Source organism: Tupaia chinensis, unplaced genomic scaffold (genome assembly GCF_000334495.1).
Source record: "Tupaia chinensis unplaced genomic scaffold, TupChi_1.0 Scaffold000354_1, whole genome shotgun sequence".
NCBI lineage: Eukaryota > Metazoa > Chordata > Mammalia > Scandentia > Tupaiidae > Tupaia > Tupaia belangeri.
This window is the reverse complement of record NW_006159849.1, coordinates 1,144,231-1,164,356: the sequence shown is the minus strand read 5'-3', so window position 1 is coordinate 1,164,356 and position 20,126 is coordinate 1,144,231. Positions and strand designations below refer to the sequence as shown.

Here is a 20,126-nt window from a genome sequence, read left to right as displayed (position 1 = left end):
GAATTTCATACATATATAATAATACATACACACATGTCCTCTTTGTAGCAATTGTACAATAGTTTTATATTTGTTCCTGTGATTGGCAATTACTGTTTGTCTTCAGAATCTGTAAACTCTACATGGCTAAGTGTTTGTATCCTAAATACCCAGCACAGCAGATGCTCAGTAGATATCCTTTTATCTTAAATAATTATTTAACTTTTTTATTTATTATTATTTTCTAATTTTGATCAGAAAGAGAGAGGGAAAGTGGAAAAAAGCAAGCCACCAGGTCTAGGATTAGAACCACAATTGGCCATGTGAAGAGTCCAGTGCCTTTAACCACCATGCCACCTGCCAGCCCTTACTCAGTAAATATCTTTGAACAGATGTTAAGTTCGGAAATGGTGAAGCCAGTCTGTAGAAGTTAATGTACCTGAGAAAGGGGAAGTCCCCCACATGAGGGAAACTAAATTATGTGGCATAACAAAGGATAGGCACTGCTGCTTCTGCTACTCTGCAATGGGGATATTAAATGAATTGATGAGGAATATTTACATTCTGCTATTTTCCCCCACCTGGTTACCTGAGGCTCCCCGCTGCCATGAGATGTAGAACTTACTAACATACACAATGCGGCTAACCCATCATGCAAAGTAATTAATGAGGCTGCCATCCCTGCAGGAGGCCAAACAAAGGCATTCAAGGACTGGACTGTCACCAACTCAAGAAGAGGGCTTTATTGCCTGTGTAGGTACCTCTTGGTGGCAGCAAACAGAACCCGACAACAAGTTCTATTCTCGGAGTGTTTCTGCAGTGCAGCTTCATCAGCAGTAACATCAGCATTGCAGAAATGACACATCCTCCTCGCATCCTAGCCCTAGGCAGGAAAATGAAACACGTCCCAATTGGAAATTTTCCAGTGTGAATTAGCAAAGAGTAAGAATATACAATCAGATCATTATAGCTAGGAGTTTCCTTTTAACAACAACAACAACAAAAAATAATAAGACACAAAATCATAAACTTTTTTTTTTTCAAAAAATGGGAGTAGTCATATGTGGGGAAGAAATGATGAAAAAAAAGAAAGCACTAGTGGAAGGGATGTGGAGGAACACACATTGTTAGTGAGACTATAAATACATGTACTGGATTAGTTTTCTATGTTATTATAACAAATTACCACAAACTTCCGACAATGTTATTATCTTACAGTTTTTGTGATTAGAAGTCCAGATCTCATAGGGCTAAAATTGAAGTGCCAGCAGGGCTGCATTCCTTGCCTTTTCTGCTTCTTTGCCTTTTCAGCTTCTAGAGGCTGCTCAGAATTCTTGGCTCAAAGCTCCCTTCCTCCAGCAACCCTGAGTCCAGTCCTTCTCATGCTGCCATCTCTCCATTTCAGTCTTTCACTTTCTGATTTTTTTTTTTAAAGAGATTTTTGCTATAGGGTGGGTGCACTTGTCACAGAGATAGAAAGCAAGAAATCAACCCCCCCAGGGGGGATGGTCATGTTGCAATCTCTTCTCTAGTCTCCTCTCTGGATTTTGGGCATACACGCCCACACACCCAGCGAGAGTTTCAAGTTGCTGGTCCGAGACTCAAACCACGGTCAACCATGTGGGAGTCCAGTGACATAACCGTTAGGCTATCTGCTGGTCCCTTAGTCCTTTACTTTTAAGCACCTTTATGATGACTTCGGAGCCATTCAGATAATCCAGGATGATTTTCCCTTTTTTAAAAAAAGATTTATTTAATTTTATTTATGGTGAGTATTATTTAATTTACTATATCAGAAAATGAGAAAGTAAGCCTCCAGGTCCAGGACTTATACCACAGTCAGCCCTGGGGGAGTCCAGTGTCTTAGCCACCATGCTATCTATTAGTTCCAATGATTTTCCTTTTTTAAAGTAGGCTGATTACAACTTTAATTTCATTTACAACCTTAATGTCTCATTGACAATCTTAATGTTCCATTTACCACATAAGGTAATATATCGGGCCATCGGAAAAGTCATGATGTGTTTTTTTCTATGCAAAAACATATCATAACTTTTCTGATGACCCAATATTTACAAATTATAGAGATTAGGACATATATCTATCACATATAACTTTTCTGAAGTGTAATCTGATACCATCTCACAAAATTTTTAATTTGGTTCAGCAATTTCACTTTTAGGATTTTTATTTCGTAGATTTGCCTTCACAAAAATACAAAAACTTGGGGCCAGCAGATGACTTAGTGGTTACATCACTGGACTCCTACATGGCTAAGATCCTAGGAGGAAAATGGAGGAAAAGGTTTGGGGGCATGACCATCCCTCATGAGGGGCAAAAATCTTTCCAAATTAAAAATATATATATACAAACACTTATGCTGTACCATCATTTTTATTTAAAACAAAAAATACTGAAAACCAACTAATGTTCCTTAAGTAGGGTCAGATTAATTTATTGTTTAGTCACATGATGGAATATTATGATACATGGAAAAAGACTAAGGCAGAGCTACAAATCTTTTTTTTCTTTAGAGAGAAAGATTTTTTCCTATAGGGTGTGTGTGCTCACTGGAAAGATAGAGAGAGACAAAGAGACAGAAAGTGAGAAATCACCCCCTAGAGGGATGTTCACACCTCAATCCCTTCTTCTCTGTTCTCTCAGGATTTGGTGTACACATGCACATGCACCCAGCATGAGTTTTAAGTCACCTGGTTCAGGACTTGAACCACAGTTGACTGTGGGAGTCTAGTGATGTAACCATTAAGTCATCTGCTGGTCCCAGAGCTACAAATCTTAACAGTAAATAATCTCTAAAATATAGAGTAAAGAAGGAAAAAAAAGTGTGACATAAAAAGAAATTTGTAAAATGTGCTGCCTTTTGGAGAGAAGTTGAATATCATATGTACATATGTACTTACAATATTCCTGAAAGGATATACTAATTATCTACTACTAATGGGTGCCTCTGGGGAGGGGACCGAGGATATTGAATATCCTCAGGTACTTTAAAAAATATCCTTGCAAAGAAAATAGTCGAGATAATTTCAGGAGTGATGCATTTTCAAATCACTACATTTATACTTGCATAATCTAGTCAGAAAAATAAGTAGGAAATATAAACTAGGAAAGGCAAATCTAGAAACAGAAAGGAGCAGGAATTGGCTTCTTCAGCTTTTGAGACTGTATCTTATAAACTACATAGCAAGTGTGTCTGCCACTTCTGCTTCCTGCTCAGGTCCTGTGATCTCTGCATATCTCAGAGGTCTTACATGACTGGAATGATAGGCAGATTTTCCTGCATGCGCATGTGAGCATTTTTCTGGTAAGAGTGCTTGCAACTTTCATTACGATCTAAAAGTGGTTAAGGCTAAACAAATCAGTTCTTAGAGCCACTGTTCAGTGCTCACTGAGCTCTCTATCCTGCCATCTGTTTCCCAACTATCAAAAAGAAGGGCCAGCTGGGTTATCTGACATGGGAACAGGTAAGGAAGGAGAGCCTGTTCTTTCCATAGTAGTCAGAACCCCTTATTAAAACCAGTTGTCTCTCCAAGGGCAGCTATTTTCCATTGTAAATGTTTTTTAAATGACCTTCAAAGTCTTGTTCTAGGCATTCGTTTATGTCTGGACTCAGTAGACTTATTTGTAAAGCCTTTTGAGCCAGTGAATTATTCATTACCAAGTGTGAAGAACACTGGCAGATTGAATTTCTGAAGTGAATTGTTCATTAGCATTTGTGAGAAATGCCTGAACAGGGAAAAGGAAAAAAATCCAAGTACACGAAGCAATCTGGATTAATTCAGCAGTAATGCATTTCCAGATCACTGATTTTTTTTTATTTAATCTTTTAAATAACAGATTCAGACTTAAGATCCAAGGGATAGTTATCTTTAATACTCAGCCTTCTCCGAAGTCTTTCTTTAAAATGTTATCTAATACTTTAGTTTTCTTACATCTGATACACAAAGAAAAATTTTTTCTTTCCGACTATTGCTATGGATGCATAGAAGAGCTCAATGAACTGACCTAGCTCTTTCCTTAGTTCTAACAAACTACACAAAGATTGATTGATTGATTGATTGATGTAATTCAATGTTAGGGGACCAGTAGATGGTGTAATGGTTATGTTGCTGGACTCCCACTTGACTGACTACGGTTCAAGTCCCAGACCCAGAAACTTGAAACTTATCCTGGGCATGTGTGCATGCATGCCCAAAATCCCAAGAGAAGAATGGAGAAGGGATGGCAATGTGGCCATCTCCTCGGGAAGAGGAGGGGGTGATTTCTTGCTTTCTGTCTGTTTCTCTCTGTCTCTCTAGTGAGTGTATGTGCTCCATAGCAAAAATCTAACAAAAAAAAAAAAAAAAAGTCAATAGTGTATGTGCTCCATAGCAAAAATCTAACAACAACAAAAAAAAAGTCAATGTTAGTATCATATCCTTTGGGAAAACTACAGTAGAAAGATCTGGTTGTCACCATATGAGCCCACTGATCAATCTAGCATCACTATATAATGGGTTGTCAGGAAAGTCATGATGCATTTTTGGATAGAAAACATAGAAAAATGCATTATAACTTTCCCGATGACCTAATATATAGTGTTCTCTCTCTACATGCGCACACACACACACACACACACATATCACTGTAAGTAACTCCCTATATGATTTCTAGGAAGTGCCTATAAAGAACTTTTGCCAAGAAATTTGAAGTTAAATCTATTCATGTCACTGTAACTACAGTGTTCAACATGATAGCCACACATAGCTATTTAAATGAAATAAAGCTAAATAAATTTAAATTTCTGTTCCTCAATTGCACTAGTCATATTTAAAGTGTTCACATGTAGCCAGTGACTCCTGTATTGGACAGTGCAGACAGAATATTTCCATCACTGCACAAAGTTCTATCAGGCAGCATTGCTCTAGAGCTAACTTCACTTAAAGGAATTTAGAGGCAGCAGAATCATTCCCCATAACTTGTGGTTAATGATACCACAAGTAGAGAAACATATCTAGAATATGTGGATTCTACAGGAAAATGGCCCTATTCAGTCTGCAACCAGTCAATGGCAGAAAGAAAGGCCGAGAGAGAGAAAGAAGAAAAAAAAGAAACAAAAAAGGGAAAGAAAAGAAAGAAATGAAGGGATGAGAGGAACTACTTAAAAGATAATTGCCAGACTTAATGCTGTGATTTGGGTGTCCCCCCCAAATTCATGTGTTGGAACTTGGTTGTATTGTGAAGATATTAAAAAGAAACTTAATACCTTCATGGTATTAAAAGGGGCCCTTAGCAGTAATTCAGTAATTAAGATGAGACCCCAGTGATTGACTCCTGGTCAAGAGTCTAGAACAGAGATATACAGATGGATGAACACACAGAGATGTGCGCTCCTGTTCATACATGATGTGATGCCCCACATGGCATCGGGACCTCACCAACAGGAAGATCCTTAGCAGATTGGTCTCTGGACCTTGGACTTCAAAACTGTGTGTGAGGGCCAGCAGTGGTATGGTGGTTAAGGCACTGGATTCTCACATGTCCAACCACAGTTCAGTTCCCAGACCAGGCAGCTTAAAAATCACAACAAATAAATAGATAAATAATTTTTTAAAAAATAGAGCTGTGTGCAAGATAAACCTCTATTCTCAGGGCCAACAGGTGGCATGGTGGTTAAAGGTGCTAGATATCCACATGGCCAATCGTGGTTCAAGTCCAGGACCTGGTGACTTGCTTTCTCGCTTTCCCTTTCTCTCTCTCTCTCTCTATCAAATTAAAAAATCATAATGATGAATAGAATTAAATCTTTAAAAAGAAAAACTATATTCTCTTAAATTACCTAGACCCAAGAATTTTCTTTATCAGCAATGGACTAGAACACCTAATATCTATATGTAATATGTGGACTTTGTTGGGATCCTAGTTCAAACAAACTAACCTAAATAGAATATTTGAGACTGCCAGAGAAACTTGATTATGGTTTGAGCATTAGACAATACTAAGCAATTAATTTTCATAGGTCTAATAATGTACTTGTGTTGCTTGTTTTTATGTAAGGCAAATATTAGAGATGTATATTAGGGTATATAGTGGTAAGGTGATCTACTGTCGAAGATTTTGCTTTAAAGTACTATAGCAAATCAAATGAAGCTAATGTAACAAAATCTTAAGTATTTTTAAAGCTGGATGGTGGCTATATGAGGTTTTAGTAATTCAATACTTTTTTTTTTAATTTGCTAAAGTGCACATGTACTCATCAGAGAGAAATTGAAAGTGAGAAAGCACCCTCAAGGGGGGATGACCACGTTGTAATCCCTTCTCCTCCATTTTCCTCTCATGATTTTGGGCATGTGCATGCACATATGCCCAGCATATTTTTCAAGCAACTGGGTCTGGGACTCAATCATGCAGTCAGTCATGTGGGATCCAGATGCCTTAACCATCACACCACCTGGCTGACCTGATAATTCCATATTTCTATGTGTTTACAAAAATTCTTACTAACAATTTTTTAATCATTAACACATATTTAAATAAGAAAATTTTTCATAACTTTAAATAGACATCTTTCTGTCCTAAAATAGCTCATCAAGAGGATTCTTAGTGTTATAATTATAAAATTCCCTTCAATATAAGTCTCATATACACTGAAAAGGAAAATATGGCTGATCTATACCTTCAATGCAGATGAAGTAAGAAAATTACTGTCGTGGGACCAGCAGTTAGCGTAATGGCTATGTTGCTGGACTCCCACATAGTCGACCTCAATTCGAGTACTGGACCCAGTGTCTTAAACTCATGCTGGGCGCGTGTGCGTGTGTGCCCAAGATCCTGAGAGGAGAATGGAGGAGAAGGGACTGCGGTGTGGCCATCCCCTCTGGGGGGTGATTTCTCACTTTCTCTCTGTCTGTCTGGCGAGTGCACACGCCCTATAGCAAAACTCAAAAGATAAAAAAGAGAGAGAAAGAAAGAAAGAAAGAAAGAAAGAAAAAGAAAAAGAAAATTACTGTCATGTGTGAAATACCTTACAAGTAATTCAAAGGGAAACCTATTTAAAGGGAAAAGTAGTACTGCATTATAAAACTAGTGATCTCTACATAAATGTCTAAAACAGGAGGTGGCAATGAGTATTTCTTCATGTATACACACTTGATGAGAATTTTCTCCAAATTCTCCAACTATCAGGAATACTTCCAAGAAAGAATCAAACTGCAGTTGAATAGCTTTTTCTTTTTTTTTTTTTTGATAGTTTTTTTTTTTTTTTTTTGCTATAGAGCGCGTGCACTCGCCAGAAAGACAGAGAGACACAGAGAGACAGAAAGCAAGAAATCACCTCCCATGGGGGATGGCCACTCCATAATCCCTTCTCCTCCATTCTCCTCTCAGGATCTTGGGCATGCATGCACAAGCGCCCCGTGTGAGTTTAAGCCACTGGGTCAAGGACTCAAACCGTGGTTGACTACATGGGAGTTCAGCGACATAGCCATTATGCTAACTGCTGGTCCCCAGTTGAATAGCTTTTAACAATCTTGAACTCATTTGAAATCTGGATGTACACATGGGATCTGTTTTGTAAAACTTTAACAGAGTTCATGAGTCAGACTCACGTTATTTTTTGGCATCCAGCTTGATTCACTGGTACTGGTAGGATCAATATTTACATAATGTTGCTGCACAAACCCAAAAGGACAGCCCTTGGGCATTCTGAACTACATAGTCTTTCCATTTAAAAGTAATTTCTATTCAGAGAAAACTAATTCGCGCATTTGAGCTTCAGGTGGTTAGCTCTAAATCCTTGGGAGTAGTAGGCAGATTATGACCCAAAGCAATTTCCAAGGAATTTTATTTATTATCCAGAATAAGAAAGTCAAAAAGAGTAGGGACCAGCAGTTAGCATAATGGCTATGTCACTGGACTCCCATGTAGTCGACTGCAGTTCAAGTCCCAGAACCAGTGGCTTAAAACTCATGCCGGGTGTGTGTGCGTGGGTGCTCAAGATCCCAAGAGGAGAATGGAGAAGGGATTGCGGCAGTGCCATTCCCTTTGGGGGTGATTTCTCGCAGTCTCTCTGTGTCTGTCTGGCAAGTGCACGCATCCTATAGCAAAAGCCTCCCCCCCTAAAAAAAGAGCATGATTAAGTTCCAAGACCTATAAAAAGTGTCAACTGTGCACAAGATTTCAGATGTGAAATCAGCAATGGTTTTAGATGAGGCTACTTCTGATGTCATTATATCCATCCTTCTTCTGCCAAAAGATACCCCTTTCCATTCTCTCTTGCCCTTTACCTTTACTTAATCCTGGGTCTTTCCTTTTATCTTTGTTTCCATTCATTCGTTCCCTATTCATTTATTCAGAATATATTTACTAAGTACCTACTATGTGCCAGCAACTGTTCAGGACAGTGTTGGTGCAAAGGTGAACAAGAAACAACCTATGCTCTTATAAAACTTACATTTCAGTGAGCTAATAATAATAATTAAGTGAAGGGCCAGCAGACGGCATTGTGTTTAAAATGATGGACTCCCATATGGCCAACCATGGTTCAAGTACCAGACCTGGAGACTTGAAACTCATGTGTGTGTGTGTGTGTGTGTGTGTGTGTGTGTGTGTGTGGAGGTACAACATCGCAGGAGAAGGGATTGTAGCATGGCCTTCCCCCCTGGGGGGATGATTTCTCGCTTTCTGTCTCTCTGTCTCTCTGTCTTTCTGGTGAGCACACGCACCCTATAGCAAAAAAATCTGTCAAGAAATTTTTTTTTTAAATGTTAAAAAATGGAGATAACACTTCAAAGTTAAGCTGCCATTAGATTGCACAGGAATTTAAACAGTTATGGTAAATAATATGATATCCTACTGCTATGGTTTGAGTGTCCCCACCATAACTTATGTTAAAATCTGATACCCAGTGAGGCAGTATTGAAAAGTAGGGCCTTTCAAAGGAGAAGTATTTGAGACATGGGGTCAGATCCTTCAAAAATAAGTTAATCCTATTTCCCAGGAGGGAATGAATTTTCAACAACTAGTTCCCCCCAAGAGTAAGCTGTTACAAAGCAAGCTGACTGCTGGAGTGTCTCTCTTTTGTATGTACCTGCTAGCCTGTCAGCTTTTCTACCATGGCGTGAGGCAGCATGTGGCCCTCATTGGAGCTGATGCCATGCTTTTAGACTTTCTGGGTACACGAATCATAGCCATGGGGGCCAGATGGTGGCACAACAGTAAAATACAATGCTCTGGGAGGCAGATAAGTATAAAGGTTTGGGTTTCACCTCCAGAGACCTTTTTGTGTAAGCTAAGTGAGCATGTGCCCTTGATCCAGTGCTGGCTAAGGCTAGGGGTGGATATCATTACCCTGGTTGGAAAGCTTTTCTCTCTTTTTCTCTCACTCCTCTCTCTCTGTCACTCATAGAAGAAATGAATAATGATTCAAAAATTACCTTGTCTCAAGTATTTGGTTAAAGCAATACTAAACCAACTAAAACACCTACCTAATAGCCATAAATTCTTCTTCCTTGCTAATAGAACCCTAGTTTTGTTTGGGTGACAATATATCCAGTTTCATGAAATAAGTCACCTTTTTTTGGAGAGGTTTTTAGTCGATGTTGTTATAGGGTGCATGCACTCGCCAGAAAGACAGAGACAGAAAGTGAGAAATCACCCCCCAGGGGGATAGCCAAGCCACAATCCCTTTTCCTCCATTTTCTTCTTGGGATCTTGGACACACACACACATGCACCCTGCATGAGTTTAAGCCACCGAGTCTGGGACTCAAACCACGGTCAACTACATGGGAGTCCAGCAGCATAGCCATTATGCCAACTGCTGGTCCCAATAAATCACAATTTATTTAAGCCAGTTCTAGACAAAGATATAAAAGAAAGTCACTAGAAGCTCCTAAAAACTATTTTTATTCTTTTTTTTTTTTTGGAGAGGTTTTTGCTATACGGCGCGTGCGCTCGCCAGACAGAGAGAGACATAGAGACAGAAAGTGAGAAATCACCCCCCAGGGGGGATGGTCACGCTGCAATCCCTTCTCCTCCATTCTCCTCTCGGGATCTTGGTCACGCACGCACACGTGCCTGGCGTGAGTTTTAAGCCACCGGGTCCGGGACGCGAACCGCGGTCAACTACATGGGAGCCCAGCGACATAGCCATTACACTAACTTCTGGTTCCCAAAACTATTTTTATTCTTGATACAAGAGTCACAAGGGAATAAAGTGGCTTTGCTTTCTTATCTTCCTTCCTGCTTTAGTTCCTGTCATAGTTTGATGAGATGTCCAGAACTATAGCAACCATCCTCTAAGTATGACATAACAAGCCAAAAGATGAAAGTCAGCAGATTTAAGATTGTGGAGAGAAAGGACAGAGAAAAATATGAGTCCTTAATGACATCACCAAAGTGCTATCTGAGACCCCCTACCTTCATCCTTTTTGTTAAGCAGACAATACACATCCTCACGGATTGTCTTTTAGTTTAGGTTTCGATTATTTGCATTGAAAGCACATAACTGATATAGTGTCATATGACATAACCTAATTTATGTAGTTTAAAAGAATCTCTCTGACAACTGTACAGAGATTGTAAGGAGCAAGAATGGAACAAGAACATGGAAGACTACAGTACTAGCCCTGAGAAGGCTCACAGTGTCCTGGTATAGAGAGGAAGTTGGAGATTGGACTAGATTGCTCAAATCCCTTACATAAAACAGCACAGTACTTGCATATAACCTATACACATACTCCTGTATACTTTTAATCATCTCTAGATTACTTATAAAACCTAATACAGGGACCAGCAGATGGCATAATGGTTACGTAGTTGACTCATATGTAGTCGACTGCAATTTGAGTCCCAGACCCGGGGACTTAAACTCACATTGGGTACATGTGTATGTGTGCCCAAGATCCTGAGAGGGGAATGGAGAAGGGATTGTAGCATGGCCATCCCCCTCTTTCTGTCTCTGTCCCTCTCTGTCTTTCTGATGAGCGCATGCGCCCTACAGCAAAAACTGCTCTTCCAAAAACAAAACAAAACAAAACAAAAAACCTAATGCAATCTAATTCTGCAACTTGTTTTGTTTTAAATTTTGTTTTAATCTGCTACAGGGGCTTGTGTGCTTACCTAAGACACACAGAGAGGAGCTAGGGAAAGTGAGAAAGCCCCCCCCCCCCAAGAATATGGCCATCCCTCAATTCCTCTCCCCCTTTCTCTTCTAGGGATTTTGGGAATGCTCGCTGCTCGCACATGTACCTAGCATGTTTTTCAAGCCACCGGGTCTGGATATGAACCCTCCCAGTCAGCCATGTGGGATCCAGTCATGGAAATTATTACCAGGAAATTACCCAACAATTATTTTTGCACCAATACCCAAAGATTTATCTACAAAGATATTTTTGCTGCATTTTTTATTTTTGTGGTAAGAAAAATAATAAATATAATTATTTAATAAAGAAACTTACACGCCACCTGCCGGCCTCAGTCAATATTAAGTATTAACCAATCTTTGAAAGTTTGCCAAGCTAAGATTGAAAAGACACTGGGCCAGCAAATGATGTGATGGTTAAAAGCACTGAATTCCCACATGACTGACTGTGGTTTGTGTCCTGGACCTGGCAGCTTGCTTTCTCGCTTCTCCTTTCTCTCTGTCTCTCTCTGGCCAAATTAAAAAATATTAACAAATTAAGTAAATAAACAACTCTTTTTAAAAAAGATTGAAAAGACATTGTCTGGTTAATCCTATTTGGATCTCTAATTATAAGCAAGGCAGCAAGGCCTGGTTGTTAAATATGCAATAATTTTGGTATTGTTAATAAATTTTTTAAGGTTTATATTTAATCATTGTACATCTTTACAGCACATAATACAAATTTTCAAAACATACCTACATTGCATGTCAATCAAGTCAAAGATATTACCATACACATCCTCAACAGATAACTTTCCATTATTAAGTCTGCTAAGTGCTTTGTTTTTTTTAAAGTTAAGACTCCCTGGGCTGGGTCCTATTGAAGCTCCTTCTCACTGTGTGGCCATGGCAGAAAGGGTGGGTGGCTGGGTGGGTGGTGGCTTTGAGCATGAATGAGGGGATCCTCAGAGCCCAAGTGACCAGGATTACATGAGACAGTAAGACAACAGAAGTTCTCCCGGTACTTTTCACTATTGAAGTCGAGATCACTCCATTACTTTATCTTTGCTGTACTTCTCCTAGTCAGGTTTTGCAGAACGCTTGTTCCTTATAATTCGAAATAAGGGGGAAACTGGCTATGCTTTTTTAACATTGTCCCCCAACTCCCAATCTTGCCGTGGACCTACTAGTTTACAGGAAGATGCCCTTTTCAAACACCACACCAAGTGTACACTTGGCCCGCGCACGTCCCGGCGGCCAAGACCCACGGTTTACAGCGTTGGGAACACAACTATCTAACACTACCTCAAAAAGTGTTTCGCCATCGGCAGAGCTGAACGACTCCAAACCACGAGATTTGAGCCAGAACTCCAAACACAGCCCCTACACCCAGGACCCGGACGCGGCCCCGCCCCGGCCGGAAGTGACGTGCGATGTAGAGTACTACTTTTCCGCCGTCCGCCGGTGGTGCGGCCCAGCTAGTGCGGACTGTGCGTCGGCTGCGGCCCGCAGAGGGATTCTGGGTAACGGCCCCGGCCGGCAGGGGCTGGTGGCTCCGCGCAGCAGGTTCCACTCACGGCCAAGTCAGTTGGCGGTGGCGGTTGTAGGGCCGGGAGCTGCTGGACATGGAGCAGCCATGGCCGCCGCCGGGACCCCGGAGCCTCCCTCGGGCCGAGGGGGAGGCTGGGGCGTATAGATTTGGGTTCGGATCAAGGTTTATGTGTAGGGTTATGGTTAGGTTTAGGTCAAGCATTTGAGTTAGGGTTAAAGTAATGATATATTTCAGATTAGGGTTAGGGTGTGAGTTTAGGTTTATGATTAGATTTAGATTTAGCGTTAGTGTTTGAGTTAGAGTTCTGGTTATTTTAGGATTCGGGTACGGGTTAACGGGTATTGCTAGGCTTAGGGTTTCGTCTAGCATTTGAGTTAGGGTTAAAGTAATGATAAATTTCAGGTTAGGGTTAGGGTGTAAGTTCAGGGTTACAGTTAGATTTTGGTTTACTGTTAGTGTTAGAGATAGAGTCCTGGTTAGTTTAGCCGCCGGGACCCTGGAGCCTCCCTCGGGCCGAGGGTGAGGCTGAGGAAGAGAGTGACTTGGACGTGTCCCCCGGTTCTCCCAGCTGCCCGCAGCTGCCGGGCGGCGGCGCCCAGGTGAGACGGGCCCGTGTTCTGCGGGGGATGGGAGGTGCTGTCGCCAAGCCCCCTGTAGTTGGCGCGTCTTCTCTACCCTCTGTGCCCTTTTCTGCGCCCAGTTCACCCTGGGGGCCTGATGCCATCGGATGTCTTCGGAGGACGAGGGGCCGTCGTATTTTTCCACCTCCAGGCACACGGTTTCTTTCACCTTGGCTGATTCCTCCTCACCCTTAGGAGACGTTTCTTCTCCCCATCTTCCTGACAGCACCCAGGTTTGGGGCCGCTCACGCTCTTACATTGATCCTTTGTCCTCTTGTAAGTGCGTTTACCCGAACACTTTATACAGTGAAAGGAGCCAACATACTTGTGCACAGTGGATAGTTTTGAAACAGTGAATGGTCATAGTTGAACATGACAGTCCTGACATAAAGGTTTCACATATTTCACCCACGTTAACATCTGAGCAAATTCTGTAAACCTAGCTTTCTCCCATTCGCTTGACCATCTCGCCATGTTTTGTTTCTAGTTTTGCTTCAGGTCATTCACCAGAGAAAACATTTTGGCACGTATGTACCTTTTCCTTCAGATTGCCCCCTAATGCTGCTTGTGGTTTTCTCCCTCTGAAACTTACCCAAATGTGGCATGTCATTTAGGGTTCTTCTGAGTTCTATACTAGGGAGTGGCTACATACTCAACATCACTCTGTCTTGGTTTTTCTCCTAAACTGAGTATGTTTTGGAAGTATGAACATTAATAGGTTCAGCAAAACGGATTGTAAGTGTTCTCTTTCTAGGCTTTTTGCATAATGGGGTCCTTAAGACCATAACAGAATTAACAGCAGCTTTTCTTATATTCATTTAGAAAAACACTGCTACAAAGGCCACTGGGAGTGAGGTCCATGCAGAACAGGGCACAGAAGAGGATGGGGAGAGGGTGCATTCTAGGGGGCTTGACGTTTATGGAAATGAGGGATTTAAACCATTTGCCGGTAAGTGTAGAATCATCAGTTTTATGCCCAGCTACTGGGGTTAGTTGGCTTCACACAGAAAAATGCTGTTTCATAATCATAGGCTGTACTTCAGCCAGCTATTCACTGGGAACATGCAAGACATCTTTTAGAAGGGCAGAAGGAGAGTTGATGGGTCAATAGTCACCCACTAATCGTGGATCACTAGTGTCATCTTTATATACAAAATAGTTAAAAGTGTGTTACAGAGAGAGAGAGAAGAATGAACAGCAGCTATTGTCAATTTTGAAGACATATGGAGAGAAAAAAATGTTTCAGAAATTTCAGTGTATTGTGGTTAAATCACAGAAGTAACCTAAGATAAATCCTGACTTTTTTTTGAGAGGTTTTTGCTATAGGGTGCATGCGCTTACCAGAAATCCAGAGAGAAACAGAGAGACAGAAAGTGAGAAGTCCCCCCCCCCCCCCCCTGGGGGATGGCCACTCTGCAATCCCTTCTCCTTCATTCTCCTCTCAGGATCTTGCTGGCCCCGTGATATGTATATATTTTTTTAAAGGAGATTTTTGTTGTAACATGCATGCACTTGCAGGTGACACAGAGAGATAATAAAAAAATCACTCCCTGGGGTGATGGCCACACCACAATCCTTTTTCTTCCATTCTCCTCCCAGGGTTTTGGACACACATGCCCATTCACCTGGCCCAAGTTTCAAGTTGCCAGGTCCTGGATTAGGACCATGGTCGACCATGTGGGTGTCCAGCACCATAACCATTACACTACCTGCTGGCCCCTAAACCCTGAATTTATATATATATACACACACACACACATAGTGTATTAACTTTTTACTTGTATATTTATAAACTTGTAATTTACCTGAAGGAGATTTTAGAAATGGGTAGGCTTATCTCTTTCATTAAATTTCCTTAAGGCCATATAACTGGTTAATGGCAGAGTTAAAACTAGAATCCATTTAGGACTCCTAGTCCAGTTTTTTTTTCTCCTACCAATTGCACTGTCTATCCTGTGAAGTACTCCAAACAATTATTTGGTCAAAACTACCCCTTCACTAGTATTAAAATTTGGAGGGATTACAGATTGTAAGTTTATATGTATATTACAAACCTACTTATTTTGCTAACTTTAGGATTTAAATTTTGATTCGATTCCTGGACCTAGCAGCTTGCTTTCTCATTTTTTTTCTCTCTCTCTCCCTTTGTCTCAATCTGGCCAAATTAAAATAAATAAATAAAGTTAAATAAAACAATTCTTTAAACAAAAAATTTGGGATGAGTGTTTTTTAATGTAAATATGGATAAGTAGCCTTCAGTGCTATCAGTTTTTTTTTTTTAATTTATTTTCATTAAAATGTCCCACTAATTATCAGTATGTTCATAAACTAAAATATAACCTACTTATATGAACATGTGTATACATGTTGGATAGTTTGCCCAAATGGCCAGATATTGTCTGGGAAGTTTGTAGAGAAGAATTTAAACACAAATTATTTCTAGAATTTGGTTTAATTTGAGAAATGAATGCCTACACATTGAAAATACACACTATTTCCATTTATCCGTATTGCCATTCTTGGTATATTATTGTCTTCTTACAAAATAAGTTTTATAGTTTCATTTCTCTTTGTTTCCTAGTCCCATTTTAAGCATAGCTGGTTCACAGTTGTTCTTGCTCCTATTCAAAGATAGCAAAAAGTAAAAAAGAAATATTTTACTTACTTAGAGATACAGCATGTGGTACCTGGGCTGCAAACCTGCTGGATAAATAAATAAAACATCTGAAGAGCATCAGTGTCCACATTTGCCCTAGTAGAAATCTGAGCTTGCTGGAATTCAGAATTCTTTACCACTACCCATCTGTTCTAAGAAGTGGAGATTCATGTATTCATCTAATATTTATTGAACTCTAGCCTCTGAAGAAGTTGATAGTTTAGTAAACACGTAGGTACAGTATTGTGTAAAAAATTAAAAAAGCACACACAATAGAAATATGCATATCTTGGGTGGGAAGAGAATGTATAAGAAAAAGCATCAGGGGTGCCAGAATCTGGAGTGAAGATAAGAAATAAGGAGAAGTGCCAAACTGAAGAGGAGACGGGATGGGAAGTCAGCAGACAGGAAAAGTAACTAGAACTGAGTTGGAGAGATAATAGGAAATAACATCATGAAGGACCGTGATGTTTACACTTTATCCCAGGACTCTAAGAATAAATAACATGATCAGATTTGTTTTTTGGAAAGGTCACTTTAGTCTGGTGGAGTGGAGAATGGTTTGGAACAAGGCAGGCAGTATTTGTGTAATTCAGGTGTAGAACCATAAGTGATGCAGATGTGGACACCAAGTGGAGTAAGTACTTTGAAATTGATTATATTTGGCTAAAAAATCATAAAGGATATACCTTTAGCTTCTGTTTTGTAGAGGCAAGGAATATAAGGAACTAAGCACTTATCACAGCACTTTATTGTACAGTGATTTAAGTCAATGTTAATTACTACTGCTTCTGAGTAGAACAAAGTCATGGGGGGTGGGCCAGTTAACACTTTTTATTTTATTTTATTTTATTTTTTTTTGAGAGACAGATTTTTGCTCTGTGCACTCGCCAGAGAGATAGAAAGCAAGAAATCACTCCCCAGGGGGTATGGCCATGCCACAGTCCCTTCTCCTCCATTCTCCTCTTGGCATCTTGGGGACTCGCACACACATGCCCAGCATGAGTTTAAAGCCACTGGGTCTGGGACTTGAACCATGATTGACTATGTAACCATTATGCCATCTGCTGGTCCCAACACTAATTTTTTTTTATCATTTTGCCTCTTTCGATTAGGAGTGGGTTAGAGGATTATCTGTCTGATATAATCAGTTATGAATAAAATCTTCTAATGAGAAATTCTCACATTACCAAGATTAGGATAATACAAAAAGAAAATAGAAACCAACAAATGATTGCTTCTGTTAGGTCATCATGAAAGTTATGTATTTTCCTATGTTTTCTATGCAAAAATGTATACTTTCCCAGTGATTCAATAATTAAAGGAGGTTCCTTGCAATGCAGGACTTACAGAACAATACTTTAGAGGTCTGATTTTCAGCATGTTGAATATTAAGGTAATGAACTAGATCTAAGTTTTATTCTTATTCTGCTGATTTGGGATTATGAAGACTATAAAGCAAATATTGAGCACCAGCTATATGCAAGATATTGTAATCCCAGGCTTTTTGTTGCTGCTAGTTCTTGGAAGAGGGGCACAGATTAACAAAACAAGCTTTGAGTCTAGAAACAGCCTATAATACAAAAATTAACTGCAGGCACAGACTGTAGGATAGGCTATGTACTAAAAACATTATACAGAAACCCCTTGTAATAAAAAGAAATTGAACTGTTCTGTGGAAACATATTCATTGCCGCCTTCATTTCTTATAAATACTGCCTTTTCATCCAGATGTATGGTCATGGGATTGAACTGGCTTGCCAAAAGGAGAAAGAGTTCGTGAAGAGCTCTGTGGCATGCAAATGGAATCTCGCTGAAGCTCAGCAGAAACTTGGTAGTTTAGCACTGCATAATTCTGAGTCCTTGGATCAGGAACATGCCAAAGCACAAACAGCAGTATCAGAACTGAGGCAACGGGAAGAAGAATGGCGACAGAAAGAAGAGGCTCTAGTGCAAAGAGAGAGGATGTGTCTGTGGAACGTGGATGCCATTAGCAAGGATGTTTTTAATAAGGTATGACCTTATACAGGATTGTAATGAGAGGATAAAAATTGAAGTGTTTTTACAAGCTACTAGTCCATAACTGGTAGTAAAGCAGCAGAATCCTGTAAACAGTGTGCAAATTGATGATTTATGAAAAGCGCTTAGTACAGAAACCTGTATCCTTACTAGTAGCAGGTTTGAGTGGTCCTCAGTACAAGTATGTGGCTATAGCATAGCACACAGAATGTAAGTGTAGGCTCTGGAGTCAAACACTTAAATCTCAGCTTTCTCACATGCAAGTGTAGGCTCTAGAATCAGACTGCCTCAAATCTCAGCTTTGTCACATGCCAGCTTTGTTACCTCGGGCAAGTCACTTCATATCTCTAACCCTTGGTTTCTTCACCGATGTAGGGTAGCTTTAAAGATTCCATTAGGTGATGTCTTAAACGGGTGGTAATATGAGGCCTAGCATATGGTAAAGTTCAGAGATCATGTTCTTTCTGATGTTGACGTGTCAGCTTGTTACCAGTTTTGTAAAACAAATGTTTAGTTATTAGATTCATAAAAGTCTTTCACTGTTTATTTCACTGTGTATTTAGGTGGTAATCTGAATTTAGCGTTACAAGCATTAGTAATGAAAGGACTTTTTGGTAAGCTTTTGCCATAGGGTATTTGTACTAGTTGGAGAGAGATGGGGTGGGGGGATTGGTGGTGTGTGTGTGTACGTGCATGCATTGTCTGTGTGTGTGATATCACCCTCCAGAAGAATGGCCATGCCGCTGTCCCTTTTCCTCCATTCTCCTCTCAGGATTTTGGGCATACACATACATGTGCCCCGTGTTTTTCAAGCCAGTGGATCTGGGACTCAAACCACATAGTTGGCCATGTGAGGTTCAACTGCCTTCACGACTACACCAACAGCTGGCCCAGAGTGTGTCTTCTAAAGTGTTATTTTCTTACTTTTTTTTTTTTAGAGAGGTTTTTGCTATAAAGCACATGCACTCGCCAGACAGTCAGACAGAGACAGAGAGATAGAAAGCAAGAAATCACCCCCCGGGGGGATGACCACGCCGCAATCCCTTCTCCTCCATTCTCCTCTCGGGATCTTGGGCATGCACACACACACGCCCGGCATGAGTTTAAGCCACCAGGTCCAGGACTCGAACCACGGTCAACTACATGGGAGTTCAGCGACATAGCCATTACACTAACTGCTGGTCCCAGTGTGATTTTATTTCTACTCAGCATTTATACCTCTAAACTATGTAAGATACTTTTTCTCCCAGAGGAAATGGTCAAAACAATGATTTTTTTTTTTATGAAATTAATGTCTACTCTTTTAATAAAGTAGTCACAAAGAAAGTATTTTCATTTTTTCTTTGCTTTTGTTTGTTTAAACTTAGGTTCTAAAATAGTCTATATACTACAAATTATTAGGAATATCTTTATATTTCATTCACTTGCTCAAAACTGTATATTGGTTTTATCTGGGAGCTCGAGACCTGAGAGGACAGGTCTAGATCTGTGCTGTCCTACCTGCTCGCCACTAGCCATGTGTGCTATGGATTGCTTGAAATGTGGCTCATCCAAGTGAGATGAGCTGTAAGCATGAAACACACGCTACATCCCATTGATATTTTTGTTGTTGTTTACATGTTGAAATGATAATATATTGTATATGTTAGACTATATGAAATAGGTTATTAATGTTTTCTGTGTCTTTTTGCTGTTTAGTGTGGGTAATAGAAAACTTTAAGTGACTTATTATATTTCTATTGGGCAGTGCTTGTCTAGGTAGAGGAAAATTTAAAGGAAAGAAATACTTGTATTTTCAAATATGTAAACTGTGTGCTTCCTGATTGTAAATTGGCAGGTAGCTGGTTTGCAGTTTTCATTTTTGGCAGTGATGATATCAGGGTATAAATGCAATCACAGAATGTTCCGAGCAGCTCTTCTGCCAGGGTTTCTGGCTAGATAAAAATTTCATTCTTGGTCTGCTTTATGATTTTTTAACTGAAAATAAGCACTTCTTTCATAAAAATTTTACGTCTTTAATTGAAATCTATATTTGACTTTAAAGATCAAAATTTTCATCCTCTCTTAAGAAAAGTTTATTAGAAATGCAACACAAGTCTATTTTTACTTTGTCTTATCAAGGAATCTACAGTAAATATACTTTGTTTTCTGAGTTTTTTTTTTTTTTTTTATCTTT

General features: G+C 39.9%; 2 protein-coding genes across 3 annotated transcripts in view; one reads left to right on the top strand and one right to left on the bottom strand.

Annotated features, from left to right (window-relative positions):
- The window catches only part of SPATA6L (spermatogenesis associated 6 like), a 100,896-nt gene extending 88,420 nt beyond the window's left edge, over positions 1–12,476 (bottom strand). Inside the window, exon 1 of one of the 2 annotated variants that reach the window (XM_014589324.2) lies at positions 12,409–12,476. The gene's annotated coding sequence lies outside the window, so the exon portion shown is untranslated. The remainder of the gene's footprint in view (positions 1–12,408) is intronic. The other variant, XM_006152425.3, reaches the window with a different exon arrangement.
- Positions 12,477–12,570: 94 nt separating this feature from the next.
- Positions 12,571–20,126, top strand: part of CDC37L1 (cell division cycle 37 like 1, HSP90 cochaperone) — a 28,094-nt gene continuing 20,538 nt past the window's right edge. Inside the window, exons 1-3 of the mRNA XM_027773422.1 lie at positions 12,571–12,756; positions 13,151–13,254; positions 17,663–17,944. Of these exons, the coding sequence (XP_027629223.1) occupies positions 12,729–12,756; positions 13,151–13,254; positions 17,663–17,944 (414 nt within the window). The 5' untranslated portion in view covers positions 12,571–12,728. The remainder of the gene's footprint in view (positions 12,757–13,150; positions 13,255–17,662; positions 17,945–20,126) is intronic.